Source organism: Pseudoliparis swirei, chromosome 5, assembly GCF_029220125.1.
Source record: "Pseudoliparis swirei isolate HS2019 ecotype Mariana Trench chromosome 5, NWPU_hadal_v1, whole genome shotgun sequence".
Classification (NCBI taxonomy): Eukaryota; Metazoa; Chordata; class Actinopteri; order Perciformes; family Liparidae; genus Pseudoliparis; species Pseudoliparis swirei.
Window position 1 is genome coordinate 27,532,941 of NC_079392.1, and position 16,026 is coordinate 27,548,966.

The 16,026-nt window shown below is 50.8% G+C and overlaps 1 protein-coding gene and 1 long non-coding RNA gene across 3 annotated transcripts in view; one reads left to right on the forward strand and one right to left on the reverse strand.

Annotated features, from left to right (window-relative positions):
* The window catches only part of cyfip1 (cytoplasmic FMR1 interacting protein 1), a 34,425-nt gene that overhangs the window by 5,848 nt on the left and 12,551 nt on the right, over positions 1-16,026 (forward strand). The window contains exons 2-20 of the mRNA XM_056413959.1: positions 1,901-2,021; positions 2,141-2,230; positions 2,320-2,397; positions 2,488-2,589; positions 2,666-2,844; positions 4,474-4,588; positions 4,688-4,816; positions 4,905-5,009; positions 5,210-5,301; positions 5,425-5,542; positions 5,632-5,754; positions 5,832-5,957; positions 6,031-6,197; positions 7,297-7,444; positions 7,898-8,051; positions 8,138-8,294; positions 8,454-8,550; positions 8,882-8,958; positions 9,190-9,290. Of these exons, the coding sequence (XP_056269934.1) occupies positions 1,905-2,021; positions 2,141-2,230; positions 2,320-2,397; positions 2,488-2,589; positions 2,666-2,844; positions 4,474-4,588; positions 4,688-4,816; positions 4,905-5,009; positions 5,210-5,301; positions 5,425-5,542; positions 5,632-5,754; positions 5,832-5,957; positions 6,031-6,197; positions 7,297-7,444; positions 7,898-8,051; positions 8,138-8,294; positions 8,454-8,550; positions 8,882-8,958; positions 9,190-9,290 (2,275 nt within the window). The 5' untranslated portion in view covers positions 1,901-1,904. The remainder of the gene's footprint in view (positions 1-1,900; positions 2,022-2,140; positions 2,231-2,319; positions 2,398-2,487; positions 2,590-2,665; positions 2,845-4,473; positions 4,589-4,687; positions 4,817-4,904; positions 5,010-5,209; positions 5,302-5,424; positions 5,543-5,631; positions 5,755-5,831; positions 5,958-6,030; positions 6,198-7,296; positions 7,445-7,897; positions 8,052-8,137; positions 8,295-8,453; positions 8,551-8,881; positions 8,959-9,189; positions 9,291-16,026) is intronic.
* On the reverse strand, positions 9,525-10,230 carry LOC130193531 (uncharacterized). 2 transcript variants are annotated; one of them, XR_008831660.1, is made up of 3 exons: positions 10,031-10,230; positions 9,779-9,918; positions 9,525-9,710 (listed from the first exon to the last, which is right to left on the reverse strand). It is a non-coding gene; the product is annotated as an uncharacterized LOC130193531 (long non-coding RNA). The 2 variants fall into 2 exon arrangements; XR_008831661.1 differs by having other exon boundaries at positions 9,560-9,602; positions 9,641-9,710; positions 9,779-10,230.

Here is a 16,026-nt window from a genome sequence, read left to right on the forward strand (position 1 = left end):
CAAACAGGGAGAGACAGAACAGATTCAGGGAGAAGTCCATGAGGACTGTTCAGGAAAAAAGAAAAGGAAGTTGGTTCATGAATGACTTTAACCATATTATATATAATGACAATGTATATTTGTTATTACTATCATTACAGGGCTGAGTCAGAGCGGAGGACCTTTTGTTCTTAAACTGTTTATTATCATTATTTAGATTTGTGGTCAGAACAATAAAATGACTGTAGTTGTGGTTCTAAAAGCTTTGAGGCTTCAAACAACGTGGATGTAGTGTGGTGACAAAAAAATAAAAAAGTCACCTGCCCCCCCCCCCCGTTGTCACCTTTTTCACCCCTCATGAGTTTGCAGGTATGTACATGCAAAGTCAATGCACAGCTGCGTAGAAGCTGCGTATTTTCCAGCGAGCAACGCGTTTGAAGCAGCAGAACAGAGGGTTTGCCGCGGGGCGAACCGAGCGAACAGACGCAGCTCGTCGACGCGCAAGTTGAAATTTCCCAACTCTGGCAGCAAAAACGCGTGAGTCATAGTTGCGTCAGCCAATCAGCGTTGAGCAGCTCCGCTCGTCATCGTCCTGCCGGTTGAAAAAATGGAGGAAAAGATTATTGTCGCTGTCTGTGGGCACCCCGAACTTTACGATACAACTCTTTATGCTTACCGAAACCGGAGCTATAAAGATAAAGCGTGGAAGAAGGTCGGAGAAGCCGTGGGACTACCTGGTAAGTTTTGAATGTATGTATTTGCTTTTATTCTAGCTATTTGTTGTACTTTACTATGAACCAACCGCCGGCATATGTGTTTCATGGCAGAGGAGATCTGCCGCCGGAGGTGGAAAAGTCTCAGAGACACGTATCAAAGAGAGAAGAGAGAGAGAGCAGCGAGAAGCGCAGTGGGAGAGCAGCTCGGTCCACTAACAAGTGGAAGTCCTCTGCGGTCCTGTCGTTCCTCGACCCATTTATTACTCCGCCCCCGACGCGTCCGGTGTGAACGCACCATTACTGTGTAATCACACACACACACCGTGGTGAGGTTAAAGAGCTCTTCTCATGTGTCCTCATACGTCTGAACTGTGACCAGAGAACCAACAGGTTCCTCTTCTGTGTCTGCAGAGACTTCCTGGTTCTGGGGTTCTCCTGTGGTTGTAGTTCCTGTAGTTTCTGTAGTTGTAGTTCCTGTAGTTATAGTTACATCTTGCAATGCTGCGTGTTGGGACATAAACGTTTCTTTCTGCTTCACTTCTGCCCCTTATGGCCGAGATGAGTATTACAACAACAGATGACAGCGGCTAACTCCGGTTAGTTACATGGAGATGTTTCAATACTAAAGTGACATTGAGATGTCAGTCAGACCTTGTTGGTCGATTCTGAGGAAGCTGCTGTAAAGCCAGGAAGAGGAACCCGGAGCTCCTGTCCACAGCCGACGGTTCCTCTTCAACTCTTTACCACCGAATCATCATATAACGGCAGTTAATGGTGACCGGCATGTGGTGCACAACGCCGACGCTAATGGGGACTCCTCTGGTTGTATAGAAGTCTCTGCTTCATGTGTTAGAGCTGCATTCTCTCTCCTGACCACCAGGGGGCGACTCCTCTGGTTGTATAGAAGTCTCTGCTTCATGTGTTAGAGCTGCATTCTCTCTCCTGACCACCAGGGGGCGACTCCTCTGGTTGTATAGAAGTCTCTGCTTCATGTGTTAGAGCTGCATTCTCTCTCCTGACCACCAGGGGCTCCTCTGGTTGTATAGAAGTCTCTGCTTCATGTGTTAGAGCTGCATTCTCTCTCCTGACCACCAGAGGGCGACTCCTCTGGTTGTATAGAAGTCTCTGCTTCATGTGTGTAAGCTGCGTTCTCTCCTGGTCCTCTGCGTCCCGCCGGTCTCAGTGAACCCGGTTCTTCTCTCCAGCGCCATGGCGTCCTCGGTGACCTTAGAGGATGCCCTCTCCAACGTGGACCTGCTGGAGGAGCTGCCGCTGCCCGACCAGCAGCCCTGCATCGAGCCGCTCCCCTGCTCCGTCATGTTCCAGGTCGGTCCTCGTGGGTCAAGATGAAACACAAAGAGCTCCATGACGGAGCCATGAGGTTTTATCATGTTGTACTTTATGAATGAACTTCCCTCCTGAGCTCTGCCTCCTTCCTCCTGCAGCCGAACTTCAACACCAACTTTGAGGACCGCAATGCGTTCGTCACCGGCATCGCCAGATACATCGAGCAGGCCACGGTCCACTCCAGCATGGTACGCAGAACACGGCCCTGGTCTCTGGGTCCAGCAGAACGGGGTCACAGGTGTGTGTGTGTCTGTTCATGGTTTTGTCTGTGATCTAGAATGTGATGTTGGAGGAGGGGCAGGAATACGCCATCATGCTGTACACCTGGAGGAGCTGCTCACGAGCAATACCACAGGTCAGCTTCCTTTATAACCTTCCTTCCTAACTTACCTTCCTACCTTCCTAACCTACCTTCCCTCCTCACCTTCCTCCCTTACGTCCTCAGGTGAAATGCAACGAGCAGCCCAACCGAGTGGAGATCTATGAGAAGACGGTGGAGGTCCTGGAGCCAGAAGTCACCAAGCTGATGAACTTCATGTACTTCCAGGTGAGTCACCTGCAGCTCCAATGCTCTCCTCTTGTCCAGGCACAGAAACTTAACTCCTCCCCCTCTCTCCTCCCAGCGAAAGGCGATCGACCGTTTCTGCGGCGAGGTGCGGCGTCTCTGCCACACGGAGCGCAGGAAGGACTTTGTGTCCGAGGCGTACCTGCTGACCCTCGGGAAGTTCATCAACATGTTCGCCGTGCTGGACGAGCTGAAGAACATGAAGTGCAGACGCACTGCGGCCACCATGGGCAGTCAGTGCGGCCACTAGTGCAGTCACCACACGGCCACTGGGGGCAGCACACTCACCACTGCAGTCACACACCGGCCACTAGGGCAGTCACACACTGCGCCACTGGGGCAGTCACACCTTGCGGCCACTAGGGGGCAGTCACACACTGCGACCACTAGGGGGCAGTCACACACTGCGGCCACTAGGGGGCAGTCACACACTGCGGCCACTAGGGGGCAGTCACACACTGCGACCACTAGGGGGCAGTCACACACTGCGGCCACTAGGGGGCAGACACACTGCGGCCACTAGGGGGCAGTCGCACACTGCGACCACTAGGGGGCAGACGCACACTGCGACCACTAGGGGGCAGACGCACACTGCGGCCACTAGGGGGCAGTCACACACTGCGGCCACTAGGGGGCAGTCACACACTGCGGCCACTAGGGGGCAGTCGCACTGCGGCCACTAGGGGGCAGACACACACTGCGGCCACTAGGGGCAGTCACACCGCGGCCACTGGGGGCAGACGCACACGCGGCCACTGGGGGCAGTCGCACACCGCGCCACTGGGGGCAGACACACTGCGGCCACTAGGGGCAGTCCCACTGCGGCCACTAGGGGGCAGACACACACTGCGGCCACTAGGGGGCAGTCGCACACTGCGGCCACTAGGGGGCAGACGCACACTGCGGCCACTAGGGGGCAGACGCACACTGCGGCCACTAGGGGGCAGACGCACACTGCGGCCACTAGGGGGCAGTCGCACACTGCGGCCACTAGGGGGCAGACACACACTGCGGCCACTAGGGGGCAGTCACACACTGCGGCCACTAGGGGGCAGTCGCACACTGCGGCCACTAGGGGGCAGACGCACACTGCGGCCACTAGGGGGCAGACACACACTGCGGCCACTAGGGGGCAGACGCACACTGCGGCCACTAGGGGGCAGTCGCACACCGCGCCACTAGGGGCAGTCGCACACCGCGGCCACTAGGGGCAGTCGCACACCGCGGCCACTAGGGGCAGTCGCACCGCGCCACTGGGGCAGACGCACACCGCGGCCACCAGGGGCAGTCACACACCGGCCACTGGGGGCAGTCGCACACTGCGGCCACTGGGGGCAGTCGCACACCGCGCCACTGGGGGCAGTCGCACTGCGGCCACTGGGGCAGACACACCGCGGCCACTGGGGCAGTCACACTACGGCCACTAGGGGGCAGTCGCACACTGCGGCCACTAGGGGGCAGACGCACACTGCGGCCACTAGGGGGCAGTCACACCGCGGCCACTAGGGGCAGACGCACACCGCGCCACTAGGGGCAGTCACACCGCCACTAGGGGCAGACACACACTGCGGCCACTAGGGGGCAGTCACACACTGCGGCCACTAGGGGGCAGTCACACACTGCGGCCACTAGGGGGCAGTCACACACTGCGGCCACTAGGGGGCAGACGCACACTGCGGCCACTAGGGGGCAGTCACACACTACGGCCACTAGGGGGCAGTCGCACACTGCGGCCACTAGGGGGCAGTCGCACACTGCGGCCACTAGGGGGCAGACACACACTGCGGCCACTAGGGGGCAGTCACACACTGCGGCCACTAGGGGTCATTAATCCAACATTTAAATGATGTCATCATCTTCATGAAGCTGTGCTTCCTCTCTCAGAGCGGCTCAGTTCCTCAGGAAGATGTCTGAGCCTTCGTCTATCCAGGAGTCTCAGAACTTGTCCATGTTCCTGGCCAACCATAACAAGATCACCCAGGTTGGTGAGCTGCGTGTTCATGCAGCTCGAGGACTCAAGTCCTCAACACAGGACGCTTTCTACAGAGAGACTTGATATGAACCTCCATCTCGTCCTCAGTCTCTGCAGCAGCAGCTGGAGGTGATCAACGGCTACGAGGAGCTCCTGGCCGACATCGTCAACCTGTGTGTGGAGTACTACGAGAACAAGATGTACCTCACGCCCGACGAGAAGCACATGCTGCTCAAGGTACAGGCTCCTCGGCTTGAGCAGCAGTACACATCCTGTATTCATATGTATTATATATGTGTATATCTGAGCGCTGCTCCGCCTCCAGGTGATGGGGTTCGGCTTGTACCTCATGGACGGAAACAGCAGTAACGTCTACAAGCTGGACGCCAAGAAGAGGGTCAACTTGACCAAGATAGACAAGTTCTTCAAGGTAAGGAACACGCTAAGCTAACTATAACAGGCTGACAACAGACAGCTAGCCTCCTACCTGTCTACCCTCCAGTTGCTAAGCTAACAGACAGCTAGCCTCCTACCTGTCTACCCTCCAGTTGCTAAGCTAACAGACAGCTAGCCTCCTACCTGAAGGAAGCGCTCTGCGTGCTGAGGTCTGTCTTGTGTTGCGGCTCACAGCAGCTGCAGGTGGTTCCTCTGTTCGGGGACATGCAGATCGAGTTGTCTCGCTACATCAAGACCAGCGCTCACTTTGAGGAGAACAAGTCCAGGTGAGAGTGACACATCTGTGGTTTGTCCTCAGATGAGATAGAGACACTTGTGTGGTCACATGTCTCATCTCAGAACATCAACTCTTCTTCTTATCCTTATCCTCCTCCTCTCTCCTGCTCCAGGTGGACCTGCACGTCCATCTCCAGCAGTCCTCAGTACAACATCTGTGAGCAGATGCTTCAGATCCGTGACGACCACATGCGCTTCATCTCTGAGCTCGCTCGCTACAGCAACAGTGAGGTCAGTGAGGAGTTCTGCTGAGGACTCAGTGTCCCCCCTGTGGCTGTAGGTGGTAGTGTAGTGACTCAGTGTCCCCCCTGTGGCTGTAGGTGGTGACGGGCTCGGGCCGCCAGGAGGCCCAGAAGACGGACTCTGAGTACAGGAAGCTGTTCGACTTGTCGCTGCAGGGCATCCAGCTGCTGTCCCAGTGGAGCGCTCACGTCATGGAAGTGGTGAGAGGAGCATCCAGATGTTCTGATCCGGTCCCATCTGGTCCCATCTGGTCTCATCTGGTCCTCTTCTCCCCCAGTACTCCTGGAAGCTGGTCCATCCCACAGACAAGTACTCCAACAAGGAGTGCCCCGACAACGCTGAGGAGTACGAGCGCGCCACCCGATACAACTACACCTGCGAGGAGAAGTTCGCCCTGGTGGAGGTGAGTGATGACATCACCCCCCCCCCCCCCCCCTCTGGTGTGGCCCTCCGGTTGACCGCCGCTCCGCTTGCAGGTGATGGCGATGATCAAGGGGCTGCAGGTGCTCATGGGCCGCATGGAGAGCGTGTTCAACCACGCCGTGCGCCACACCATCTACTCGGCGCTGCAGGACTTCGCTCAGGTGACGCTGCGCGACTCTCTGAGGCACGCCATCAAGAAGAAGAAGAACGTGATCCAGAGGTACGCTCTAAGCCCCGCCCCTTTCTAGAGAACCACGTGGCCTTCAGGTGGAGAGTCGTCAATACTCTCATCCATCAATGTTTATAAAGGATGAAGGACACATCGGTCCTCTTCTGTCCTCTGTCCTTATCCTCTGTCCTTATCCTCTGTCTCCTTATCCTCTGTCCCCTTATCCTCTGTCCTCTGTCCTTATCCTCTGTCTCCTTATCCTCTGTCCCCTTATCCTCTGTCCTCTGTCCCCTTATCCTCTGTCCCCTTATCCTCTGTCCTTATCCTCTGTCCTCATGTCCTCTGTCCCCTTATCCTCTGTCCTTATCCTCTGTCCTCTATCCTTATCCTCTGTCCTTATCCTCTGTCCTCATGTCCTCTGTCCCCTTATCCTCTGTCCTTATCCTCTGTCCTTATCCTCTGTCCTTATCCTCTGTCCTCTGTCCTTATCCTCTGTCTCCTTATCCTCTGTCCTTATCCTCTGTTTCCTTGTCCTCTGTCCCCTTGTCCTCTGTCCTTATCCTCTGTCCTCTGTCCCCTTGTCCTCTGTCCTTATCCTCTGTCCTCTGTCCCCTTATCCTCTGTCCCCTTATCCTCTGTCTCCTTATCCTCTGTCCCCTTATCCTCTGTCCTCTTATCCTCTGTCCTCTGTCCCCTTATCCTCTGTCCTTATCCTCTGTCTCCTTATCCTCTGTCCCCTTATCCTCTGTCCTCTGTCCCCTTATCCTCTGTCCTTATCCTCTGTCTCCTTATCATCTGTCCTCTGTCCCCTTATCCTCTGTCCTTATCCTCTGTCCTCATGTCCTCTGTCCTTATCCTCTGTCCTTATCCTCTGTCTCCTTATCCTCTGTCCTTATCCTCTGTCTCCTTATCCTCTGTCCTTATCCTCTGCCCTTATCCTCTGTCTCCTTATCCTCTGTCCTTATCCTCTGTCCTTATCCTCTGTCTCCTTATCCTCTGTCCTTATCCTCTGTCCTCATGTCCTCTGTCCCCTTATCCTCTGTCCCCTTATCCTCTGTCCTTATCCTCTGTCTCCTTATCCTCTGTCTCCTTATCCTCTGTCCTTATCCTCTGTCTCCTTATCCTCTGTCCTCATGTCCTCTGTCCTCAGCGTCCTGCAGGCCATCAGGAAGACGGTGTGTGACTGGGAGTCGGGCCACGAGCCGCACAACGACCCGGCGCTGCGCGGAGAGAAAGATCCAAAAGGAGGCTTCGACATCACGGTCCCTCGCCGGGCCGTCGGACCCTCCAGCACTCAGGTGGGTCCTGCTCCTGCAACAGAACCACTGCAGAGACCAGAACCACCGCAGAGACCAGAACCACCGCAGAGACCAGAACCACCGCAGAGAACCAGAACCACCGCAGAGACCAGAACCACCGCAGAGAACCAGAACCACCGCAGAGAACCAGAACCACCGTAGAGACCAGAACCACCGTAGAGAACCAGAACCACCGTAGAGACCAGAACCTGAGATGTGTAGAATAATGTATTTTGTGATTAAATACTCCACCGTGTAGAACTTGTTTATCTTTTCCTGACGTGTTGGTCCCTCGTGATGCGTTCAGGGACATCAAGTGTAATTGTGATCACCATGTTCATGTTAGAGCTAATCTGTCTGGTGCAGGACGATAAACCTGCTGTCATGAATCCACTTCTAGAGGTCAAGAGAACGGCTCAAGGTCAACTGTCTGTCCCCCCCCCCCCCCTGCAGCTGTACATGGTGCGGACCATGCTGGAGTCCCTCATAGCCGATAAGAGCGGCTCGAAGAAGACTCTGCGTAGCGGCCTGGACGGCCCGACCATCCTGGACATCGAGCGCTTCCACCGGGAGTCCTTCTTCTACACGCACCTGCTGAACTTCAGCGGTGAGGAGGACCTGCATGTGGACCGGTACCCCCCAGAGGCCTGGCGTAGACCCCCACGGTGACCGAGAGCCCTCCTGTCCCCTCAGAGACCATGCAGCAGTGCTGCGACCTGTCCCAGCTCTGGTTCCGGGAGTTCTTCCTGGAGCTCACGATGGGCCGGAGGATCCAGTTCCCCATCGAGATGTCCATGCCCTGGATCCTCACGGACCACATCCTGGAGACCAAGGAGGCCTCCATGATGGAGTGAGGAGCATCTAGAGAGACTGAACCGGAGAACTAGAAAAACTAAAAACATTCTCAGCATGAACAGATTTAGACTTTAAAACAACAACAAGAGGCAGAACATTAAGATTGTATTAAACATTCTAACTAACTTGTTGTTGTTGTTGTTGTCGTCCTCAGGTACGTGCTCTACCCTCTGGACCTCTACAACGACAGCGCTCACTACGCACTCACCAAGTTCAAGAAGCAGTTCCTGTACGACGAAATCGAGGCCGAGGTATCAATAACATATCAATCACGTATCAATCACCTATCAATAACATCAATATCATATCAATAACATATCAATATCATATTAATAACATATCAATCACCTATCAATAACATCAATATCATATCAATAACATATCAATATCATATTAATAACATATCAATCACGTATCAATCACCTATCAATAACATCAATATCATATCAATAACATATCAATATCATATTAATAACATATCAATCACGTATCAATCACCTATCAATAACATATCAATATCATATCAATCACCTATCAATCCCCCGGTTGATGGACGTGTCACCTGACCTCCTTCCTGTGCAGGTGAACTTGTGCTTCGACCAGTTCGTCTACAAGCTGGCGGATCAGATCTTCGCCTACTACAAGATCCTGGCAGGAAGGTCCCCTGCTGCTATTAATATTATTGTTATTATTATTGTTATTATTATGGTATAAAGCATCAACACATTTCTTGTCTCATAAAATCTCTGAATGTTTGAAGCATCCAGATTTTATTTTGCTTTCCACTTTATACTTAATTAAGTTGACACCACTTCCTGCTGCAGCTTCACAATAAAAGCATGACCTTTATTGTGAAGGAGTCCAGAGACTGACTGTCTGTGCCCCTCCAGCCTCCTGCTGGACAAGCGCCTGAGAGCCGACTGCAAGAGCCAGGGCGCCAACATCCCGTGGCCCGTGTGTTACGCCCAGCTGAAGCAACTCCACGTCAGGTGTGTGCCTTGGCCCGCCCACTTAGCCCTCCACCTCCATCATGACCGTGTGTGTGGTGTTGTGTTACCTCACCTCCATCATGGTGTGTGTGTGTGTTACCCTCCATCACCTCACCTCCATCATGGTGTGTGTGTGTGTGTGTTACCTCACCTCCATCATGGTGTGTGTGTGTGTTACCTCACCTCCATCATGGTGTGTGTGTGTGTGTGTTACCTCACCTCCATCATGGTGTGTGTGTTACCTCACCTCCATCATGGTGTGTGTGTGTGTGTGTTACCTCACCTCCATCATGGTGTGTGTGTGTGTGTGTTACCTCACCTCCATCATGGTGTGTGTGTGTGTGTGTGTTACCTCACCTCCATCATGGTGTGTGTGTGTGTGTTACCTCACCTCCATCATGGTGTGTGTGTGTGTGTGTTACCTCACCTCCATCATGGTGTGTGTGTGTGTGTTACCTCACCTCCATCATGGTGTGTGTGTGTGTGTTACCTCACCTCCATCATGGTGTGTGTGTGTGTTACCTCACCTCCATCATGGTGTGTGTGTGTGTGTGTGTTACCTCACCTCCATCATGGTGTGTGTGTGTGTGTGTGTTACCTCACCTCCATCATGGTGTGTGTGTGTGTTACCTCACCTCCATCATGGTGTGTGTGTGTGTGTGTGTTACCTCACCTCCATCATGGTGTGTGTGTGTGTGTGTGTTACCTCACCTCCATCATGGTGTGTGTGTGTGTGTGTTACCTCACCTCCATCATGGTGTGTGTGTGTGTGTTACCTCACCTCCATCATGGTGTGTGTGTGTGTGTGTTACCTCACCTCCATCATGGTGTGTGTGTGTGTGTGTGTTACCTCACCTCCATCATGGTGTGTGTGTGTGTGTGTGTGTTACCTCACCTCCATCATGGTGTGTGTGTGTGTGTGTTACCTCACCTCCATCATGGTGTGTGTGTGTGTGTGTGTTACCTCACCTCCATCATGGTGTGTGTGTGTGTGTGTGTTACCTCACCTCCATCATGGTGTGTGTGTGTGTGTGTGTTACCTCACCTCCATCATGGTGTGTGTGTGTGTGTGTGTGTGTGTGTGTGTGTTACCTCACCTCCATCATGGTGTGTGTGTGTGTGTGTGTTACCTCACCTCCATCATGGTGTGTGTGTGTGTGTGTGTTACCTCACCTCCATCATGGTGTGTGTGTGTGTGTGTGTTACCTCACCTCCATCATGGTGTGTGTGTGTGTGTGTGTTACCTCACCTCCATCATGGTGTGTGTGTGTGTGTGTGTTACCTCACCTCCATCATGGTGTGTGTGTGTGTGTGTGTTACCTCACCTCCATCATGGTGTGTGTGTGTGTGTGTTACCTCACCTCCATCATGGTGTGTGTGTGTGTGTTACCTCACCTCCATCATGGTGTGTGTGTGTGTGTGTGTGTTACCTCACCTCCATCATGGTGTGTGTGTGTGTGTGTGTTACCTCACCTCCATCATGGTGTGTGTGTGTGTGTGTGTGTTACCTCACCTCCATCATGGTGTGTGTGTGTGTGTGTGTGTGTTACCTCACCTCCATCATGGTGTGTGTGTGTGTGTGTGTGTTACCTCACCTCCATCATGGTGTGTGTGTGTGTGTGTGTGTTACCTCACCTCCATCATGGTGTGTGTGTGTGTGTGTGTTACCTCACCTCCATCATGGTGTGTGTGTGTGTGTGTTACCTCACCTCCATCATGGTGTGTGTGTGTGTGTGTGTGTGTTACCTCACCTCCATCATGGTGTGTGTGTGTGTGTGTGTTACCTCACCTCCATCATGGTGTGTGTGTGTGTGTGTGTGTTACCTCACCTCCATCATGGTGTGTGTGTGTGTGTGTGTGTTACCTCACCTCCATCATGGTGTGTGTGTGTGTGTGTGTTACCTCACCTCCATCATGGTGTGTGTGTGTGTGTGTGTTACCTCACCTCCATCATGGTGTGTGTGTGTGTGTGTGTTACCTCACCTCCATCATGGTGTGTGTGTGTGTGTGTTACCTCACCTCCATCATGGTGTGTGTGTGTGTGTGTGTTACCTCACCTCCATCATGGTGTGTGTGTGTGTGTGTTACCTCACCTCCATCATGGTGTGTGTGTGTGTGTGTTACCTCACCTCCATCATGGTGTGTGTGTGTGTGTGTGTTACCTCACCTCCATCATGGTGTGTGTGTGTGTGTGTGTTACCTCACCTCCATCATGGTGTGTGTGTGTGTGTGTGTTACCTCACCTCCATCATGGTGTGTGTGTGTGTGTGTGTTACCTCACCTCCATCATGGTGTGTGTGTGTGTGTGTGTTACCTCACCTCCATCATGGTGTGTGTGTGTGTGTGTTACCTCACCTCCATCATGGTGTGTGTGTGTGTGTGTGTGTGTGTGTTACCTCACCTCCATCATGGTGTGTGTGTGTGTGTGTGTTACCTCACCTCCATCATGGTGTGTGTGTGTGTGTTACCTCACCTCCATCATGGTGTGTGTGTGTGTGTGTTACCTCACCTCCATCATGGTGTGTGTGTGTGTGTGTGTTACCTCACCTCCATCATGGTGTGTGTGTGTGTGTGTGTGTGTGTTACCTCACCTCCATCATGGTGTGTGTGTGTGTGTGTGTGTTACCTCACCTCCATCATGGTGTGTGTGTGTTACCTCACCTCCATCATGGTGTGTGTGTGTGTGTGTGTGTTACCTCACCTCCATCATGGTGTGTGTGTGTGTGTGTTACCTCACCTCCATCATGGTGTGTGTGTGTGTGTTACCTCACCTCCATCATGGTGTGTGTGTGTGTGTGTGTTACCTCACCTCCATCATTCAATTCAATTCAATTCAGTTTATTTGTATAGCCCAATTTCACAAATTACAAATTTGTCTCGGAGTGCTTTACAATCTGTACACATAGACATCCCTGCCCCAAAACCTCACATCGGACCAGGAAAAACTCCCAAATAACCCTTCAGGGGAAAAAGGGAAGAAACCTTCAGGAGAGCAACAGAGGAGGATCCCTCTCCAGGATGGACAGATGCAATAGATGTAATGTGACCAGAAGGACAGATTTAGAGTTAAAATACATTCAATGAATATGACAGAGTGTATGAATAGTTCATAGTAGGCATATTCCACGATGGAGACCTCCACGATCCATCAGGCAGATGGCGGTGGGGAGGAGGAGGCGGAGTCTCAACAGGACAGTGGCGTAGTCATGAGCAGGAATTCCACGACCCAGACGATCCATCAGGCAGATAGGATCTATGCCGTCTCATAGGGTCCGATGACCCCATGAGACGTAAAGTCAAAAGGACTTCCGGGGAGAAAGCAGAGTTAGTAACGTGTGATTGAGAGATGAAAATTCATCCTTAAGGAGAGAAAAGAGGAGAGAGGAGCTCAGTGCATCCTAAACGTCCCCCGGCAGCTATAAGCCTATAGCAGCATATCAAGGGGCTGGACCAGGGCAAACCTGATTCAGCCCTAACTATAAGCTCTGTCAAAGAGGAAGGTCTTAAGTCTACTCTTAAACGAGGTGACTGTGTCTGCCTCCCGGACTGAAATTGGAAGCTGGTTCCATAAAAGAGGAGCTTGATAACTAAAGGCTCTGGCTCCCATTCTACTTTTTAAGACTCTAGGAACTACAAGTAGTCCCGCATTTAGTGAGCGTAGCTCTCTAGTGGGGCAATATGGTACGACAAGCTCCTTAAGATATGATGGAGCATCACCAATCAAGGCTTTGTAGGTTAAGAGAAGAATTTTAAAAGTGATTCTTGATTTTACTGGGAGCCAGTGCAGAGCAGCTAGTGCAGGAGTGATGTGATCTCTTTTCTTAGTTTTAGTGAGAACACGAGCTGCAGCATTCTGGATCAACTGGAGGGACCTAAGAGATTTATTAGAGCAGCCTGCTAATAAGGAGTTGCAGTAATCCAGTCTCAAGTAACGACGCGTGAACCAATTTTTCTGCATCTTTTAGAGACAAGATGTGCCTGATTTTTGAAATATTACGTAGATGAAAGAATGCAGTCCTTGAGATTTGCTTTACGTGCGAGTTAAAGGACAAGTCCCGATCAAAGATAACGCCAAGATTCTTTATAGTGGTGTTGGATGCCAGGGCAATGCCGTCTACAGAATCCACATCACCAGATAATTGATCTCTGAGGTGCTCAGGGCCGATTAAAATTACTTCGGTTTTGTCTGAGTTTAACATCAAGAAGTTGCAGGTCATCCATGTTTTAATGTCTTTAAGACATGCTTGAATTTTACAGAGTTGGTTGCTCTCCTCTGGTTTTATCGATAAATATAGTTGAGTGTCATCTGCATAACAATGAAAGTTTATGGAGTGTTTCCTGATAATATTGCCCAAAGGAAGCATGTATAAGGTAAATAAAATTGGTCCAAGCACAGAACCTTGTGGAACTCCGTGATTAACGTTGGTGGTTATCGAGGCGCCATCGTTTACAAATACAAACTGAGATCGATCTGATAAATAGGATTTAAACCAAATTAGTGCCGTGCCTGAAATGCCAATCGACTGCTCCAGTCTCTGTAACAGGATGTCATGGTCAATGGTGTCGAATGCAGCACTAAGGTCTAACAAGACCAGGACAGAGAGGAGTCCTTTATCTGCTGCCATTAAGAGGTCATTTGTAATTTTCACCAGTGCCGTCTCGGTGCTGTGGTGTTTTCTAAATCCTGATTGAAATTTCTCAAATAAACTATTATGATGTAGAAAGTCGCACAACTGATTTGCGACCACTTTCTCAAGGATCTTGGAGAGGAAGGGGAGGTTAGAGATCGGTCTGTAGTTAGCCAATACCTCTGGATCTGGATGGGCTTCTTCAGGAGAGGTTTAATAACAGCCACCTTGAAGGAGTGTGGTACGTGGCCTGTTAGCAGAGACACATTGATAATATCTAATAGAGAGCCGCCAATTAAAGGCAAAACGTCTTGAAGCAGCCTCGTCGGGATGGGGTCCAAGAGACAGGTAGACGTGTTCGAAGTAGAAACCGTTGAAAATAATTGGTCACGGTTGATAGGAGAAAATCCCTCCAAATATACACCAGGGCATACAGCGGTTTCCAAGGCCATTCCACTTGAGGACAGATTGGCACTGGTTATGGGCAAGAGATTATTAATCTTGTCCCTAATAGTTAAAATCTTTTCATTAAAGAAGTTCATAAAGTCATTACCACTGAGGTCTATAGGAATGCTCGGCTCCACAGAGCTGTGACTCTCTGTCAGCCTGGCTACAGTGCTGAAGAGAAACCTGGGGTTGTGTTTATTTTTTCTATTATTGATGAGTAATAGGCTGCTCTGGCATTACGGAGGGCCTTCTTATATGTTTTAAGACTATCTCGCCAAACTAAGCGGGATTCTTCGAGATTAGTTGAACGCCATATGCGTTCAAGCTTTTGTGACGTTTGCTTCAGTTTGCGGGTCTGAGGGTTATACCAGGAGCAAACCTCCTCTTCCTCACTGTCTTCTTCTTCAGAGGGCTATCGAGTCCAGTGTCATTCTCAGAGAGCCTGTGGCACTGTCAACAAGATGATCAATCTGGGACGGACTAAAGTTAGACCAGGAGTCCTCTGTTATATTGAGACGTGGTATCGAATCAAATACAGAAGGAATCGCTTTAAATTTAGCTACAGCACTGTCAGTTAGACATCTGGTGTAGAAACTTTTGACTAACGGAGTACACCCGGTAGTATAAATTCATAAGTTATGAGGTTGTGGTCTAACAGTAGTGGATTCTGTGTGGACACGGTCAAATGCTCAATGTCAACGCCATAAGTAAGAACAAGATCAAGCGTGTGGCCAAAGCTGTGAGTGGGTTTCTGTACTCTCTGACAGAAGCCAATCGAGTCCAACAAGGAGATGAATGCAGCACTAAGGCAATCATTATCAACATCCACATGGATATTAAAATCTCCAACAATAATAACTTTATCGGTTTTAAGAACCAAACTTGATATAAATTCTGAGAATTCAGATATAAACTCTGAATATGGACCTGGTGGCCGGTACAGAATCACAAATCGAATTGGCTGTAGTGTTTTCCAGGTTGGATGTGAAAGACTAAGAACAAGGCTTTCAAATGAGGTGTAGTGTAATTTTGGTTGAGGATTAATTAATAGGCTCGATTCAAAGATGGCTGCTCCTCGACCGGTGCCTCGAGGAATGTGAGTATTAATATGACTTGGTGGAGTCGATTCATTCAGGCAGACATATTCTTCATGGCTCAGCCAGGTTTCAGTTAGGCAACATAAATCAATGTGATTATCTGATATTAAATCATTCAGTAACACAGCTTTAGATGACAGAGATCGAATATTTAGGAGACCACATTTAATAGACCTATTTTGTTGCACTGCTGAAATAATTGTGTTAACTTGTATAAGGTTATTGTGTACGACTCCTCTTCTGCTTACTTTTGATTTATTTAATTGAAGTGGCCGTGGGACAGACACAGTCTCTACTCTAAAGTCAAGGGTGGGTAACTGCTCGAATGGAAGAGCAGAGAAGGGTGTTAAACTACAACTCTGCTCCCGGTTCCTGATCTGAACCCTGGGTTGTCATAGATTAAGTCCGGTGATCAACTTGGTCATATTCGCAGAAATGAGACGCGCTCCGTCCAACGTGGGATGAATGCCGCCTCTCCTCATCAGATCAGGTTTTCCCAGAAAGTCTTCCAGTTGTCTCGAGCCCACATTATTCGCTGGGCACCACCTCGACAGCCAGCGGTTGAA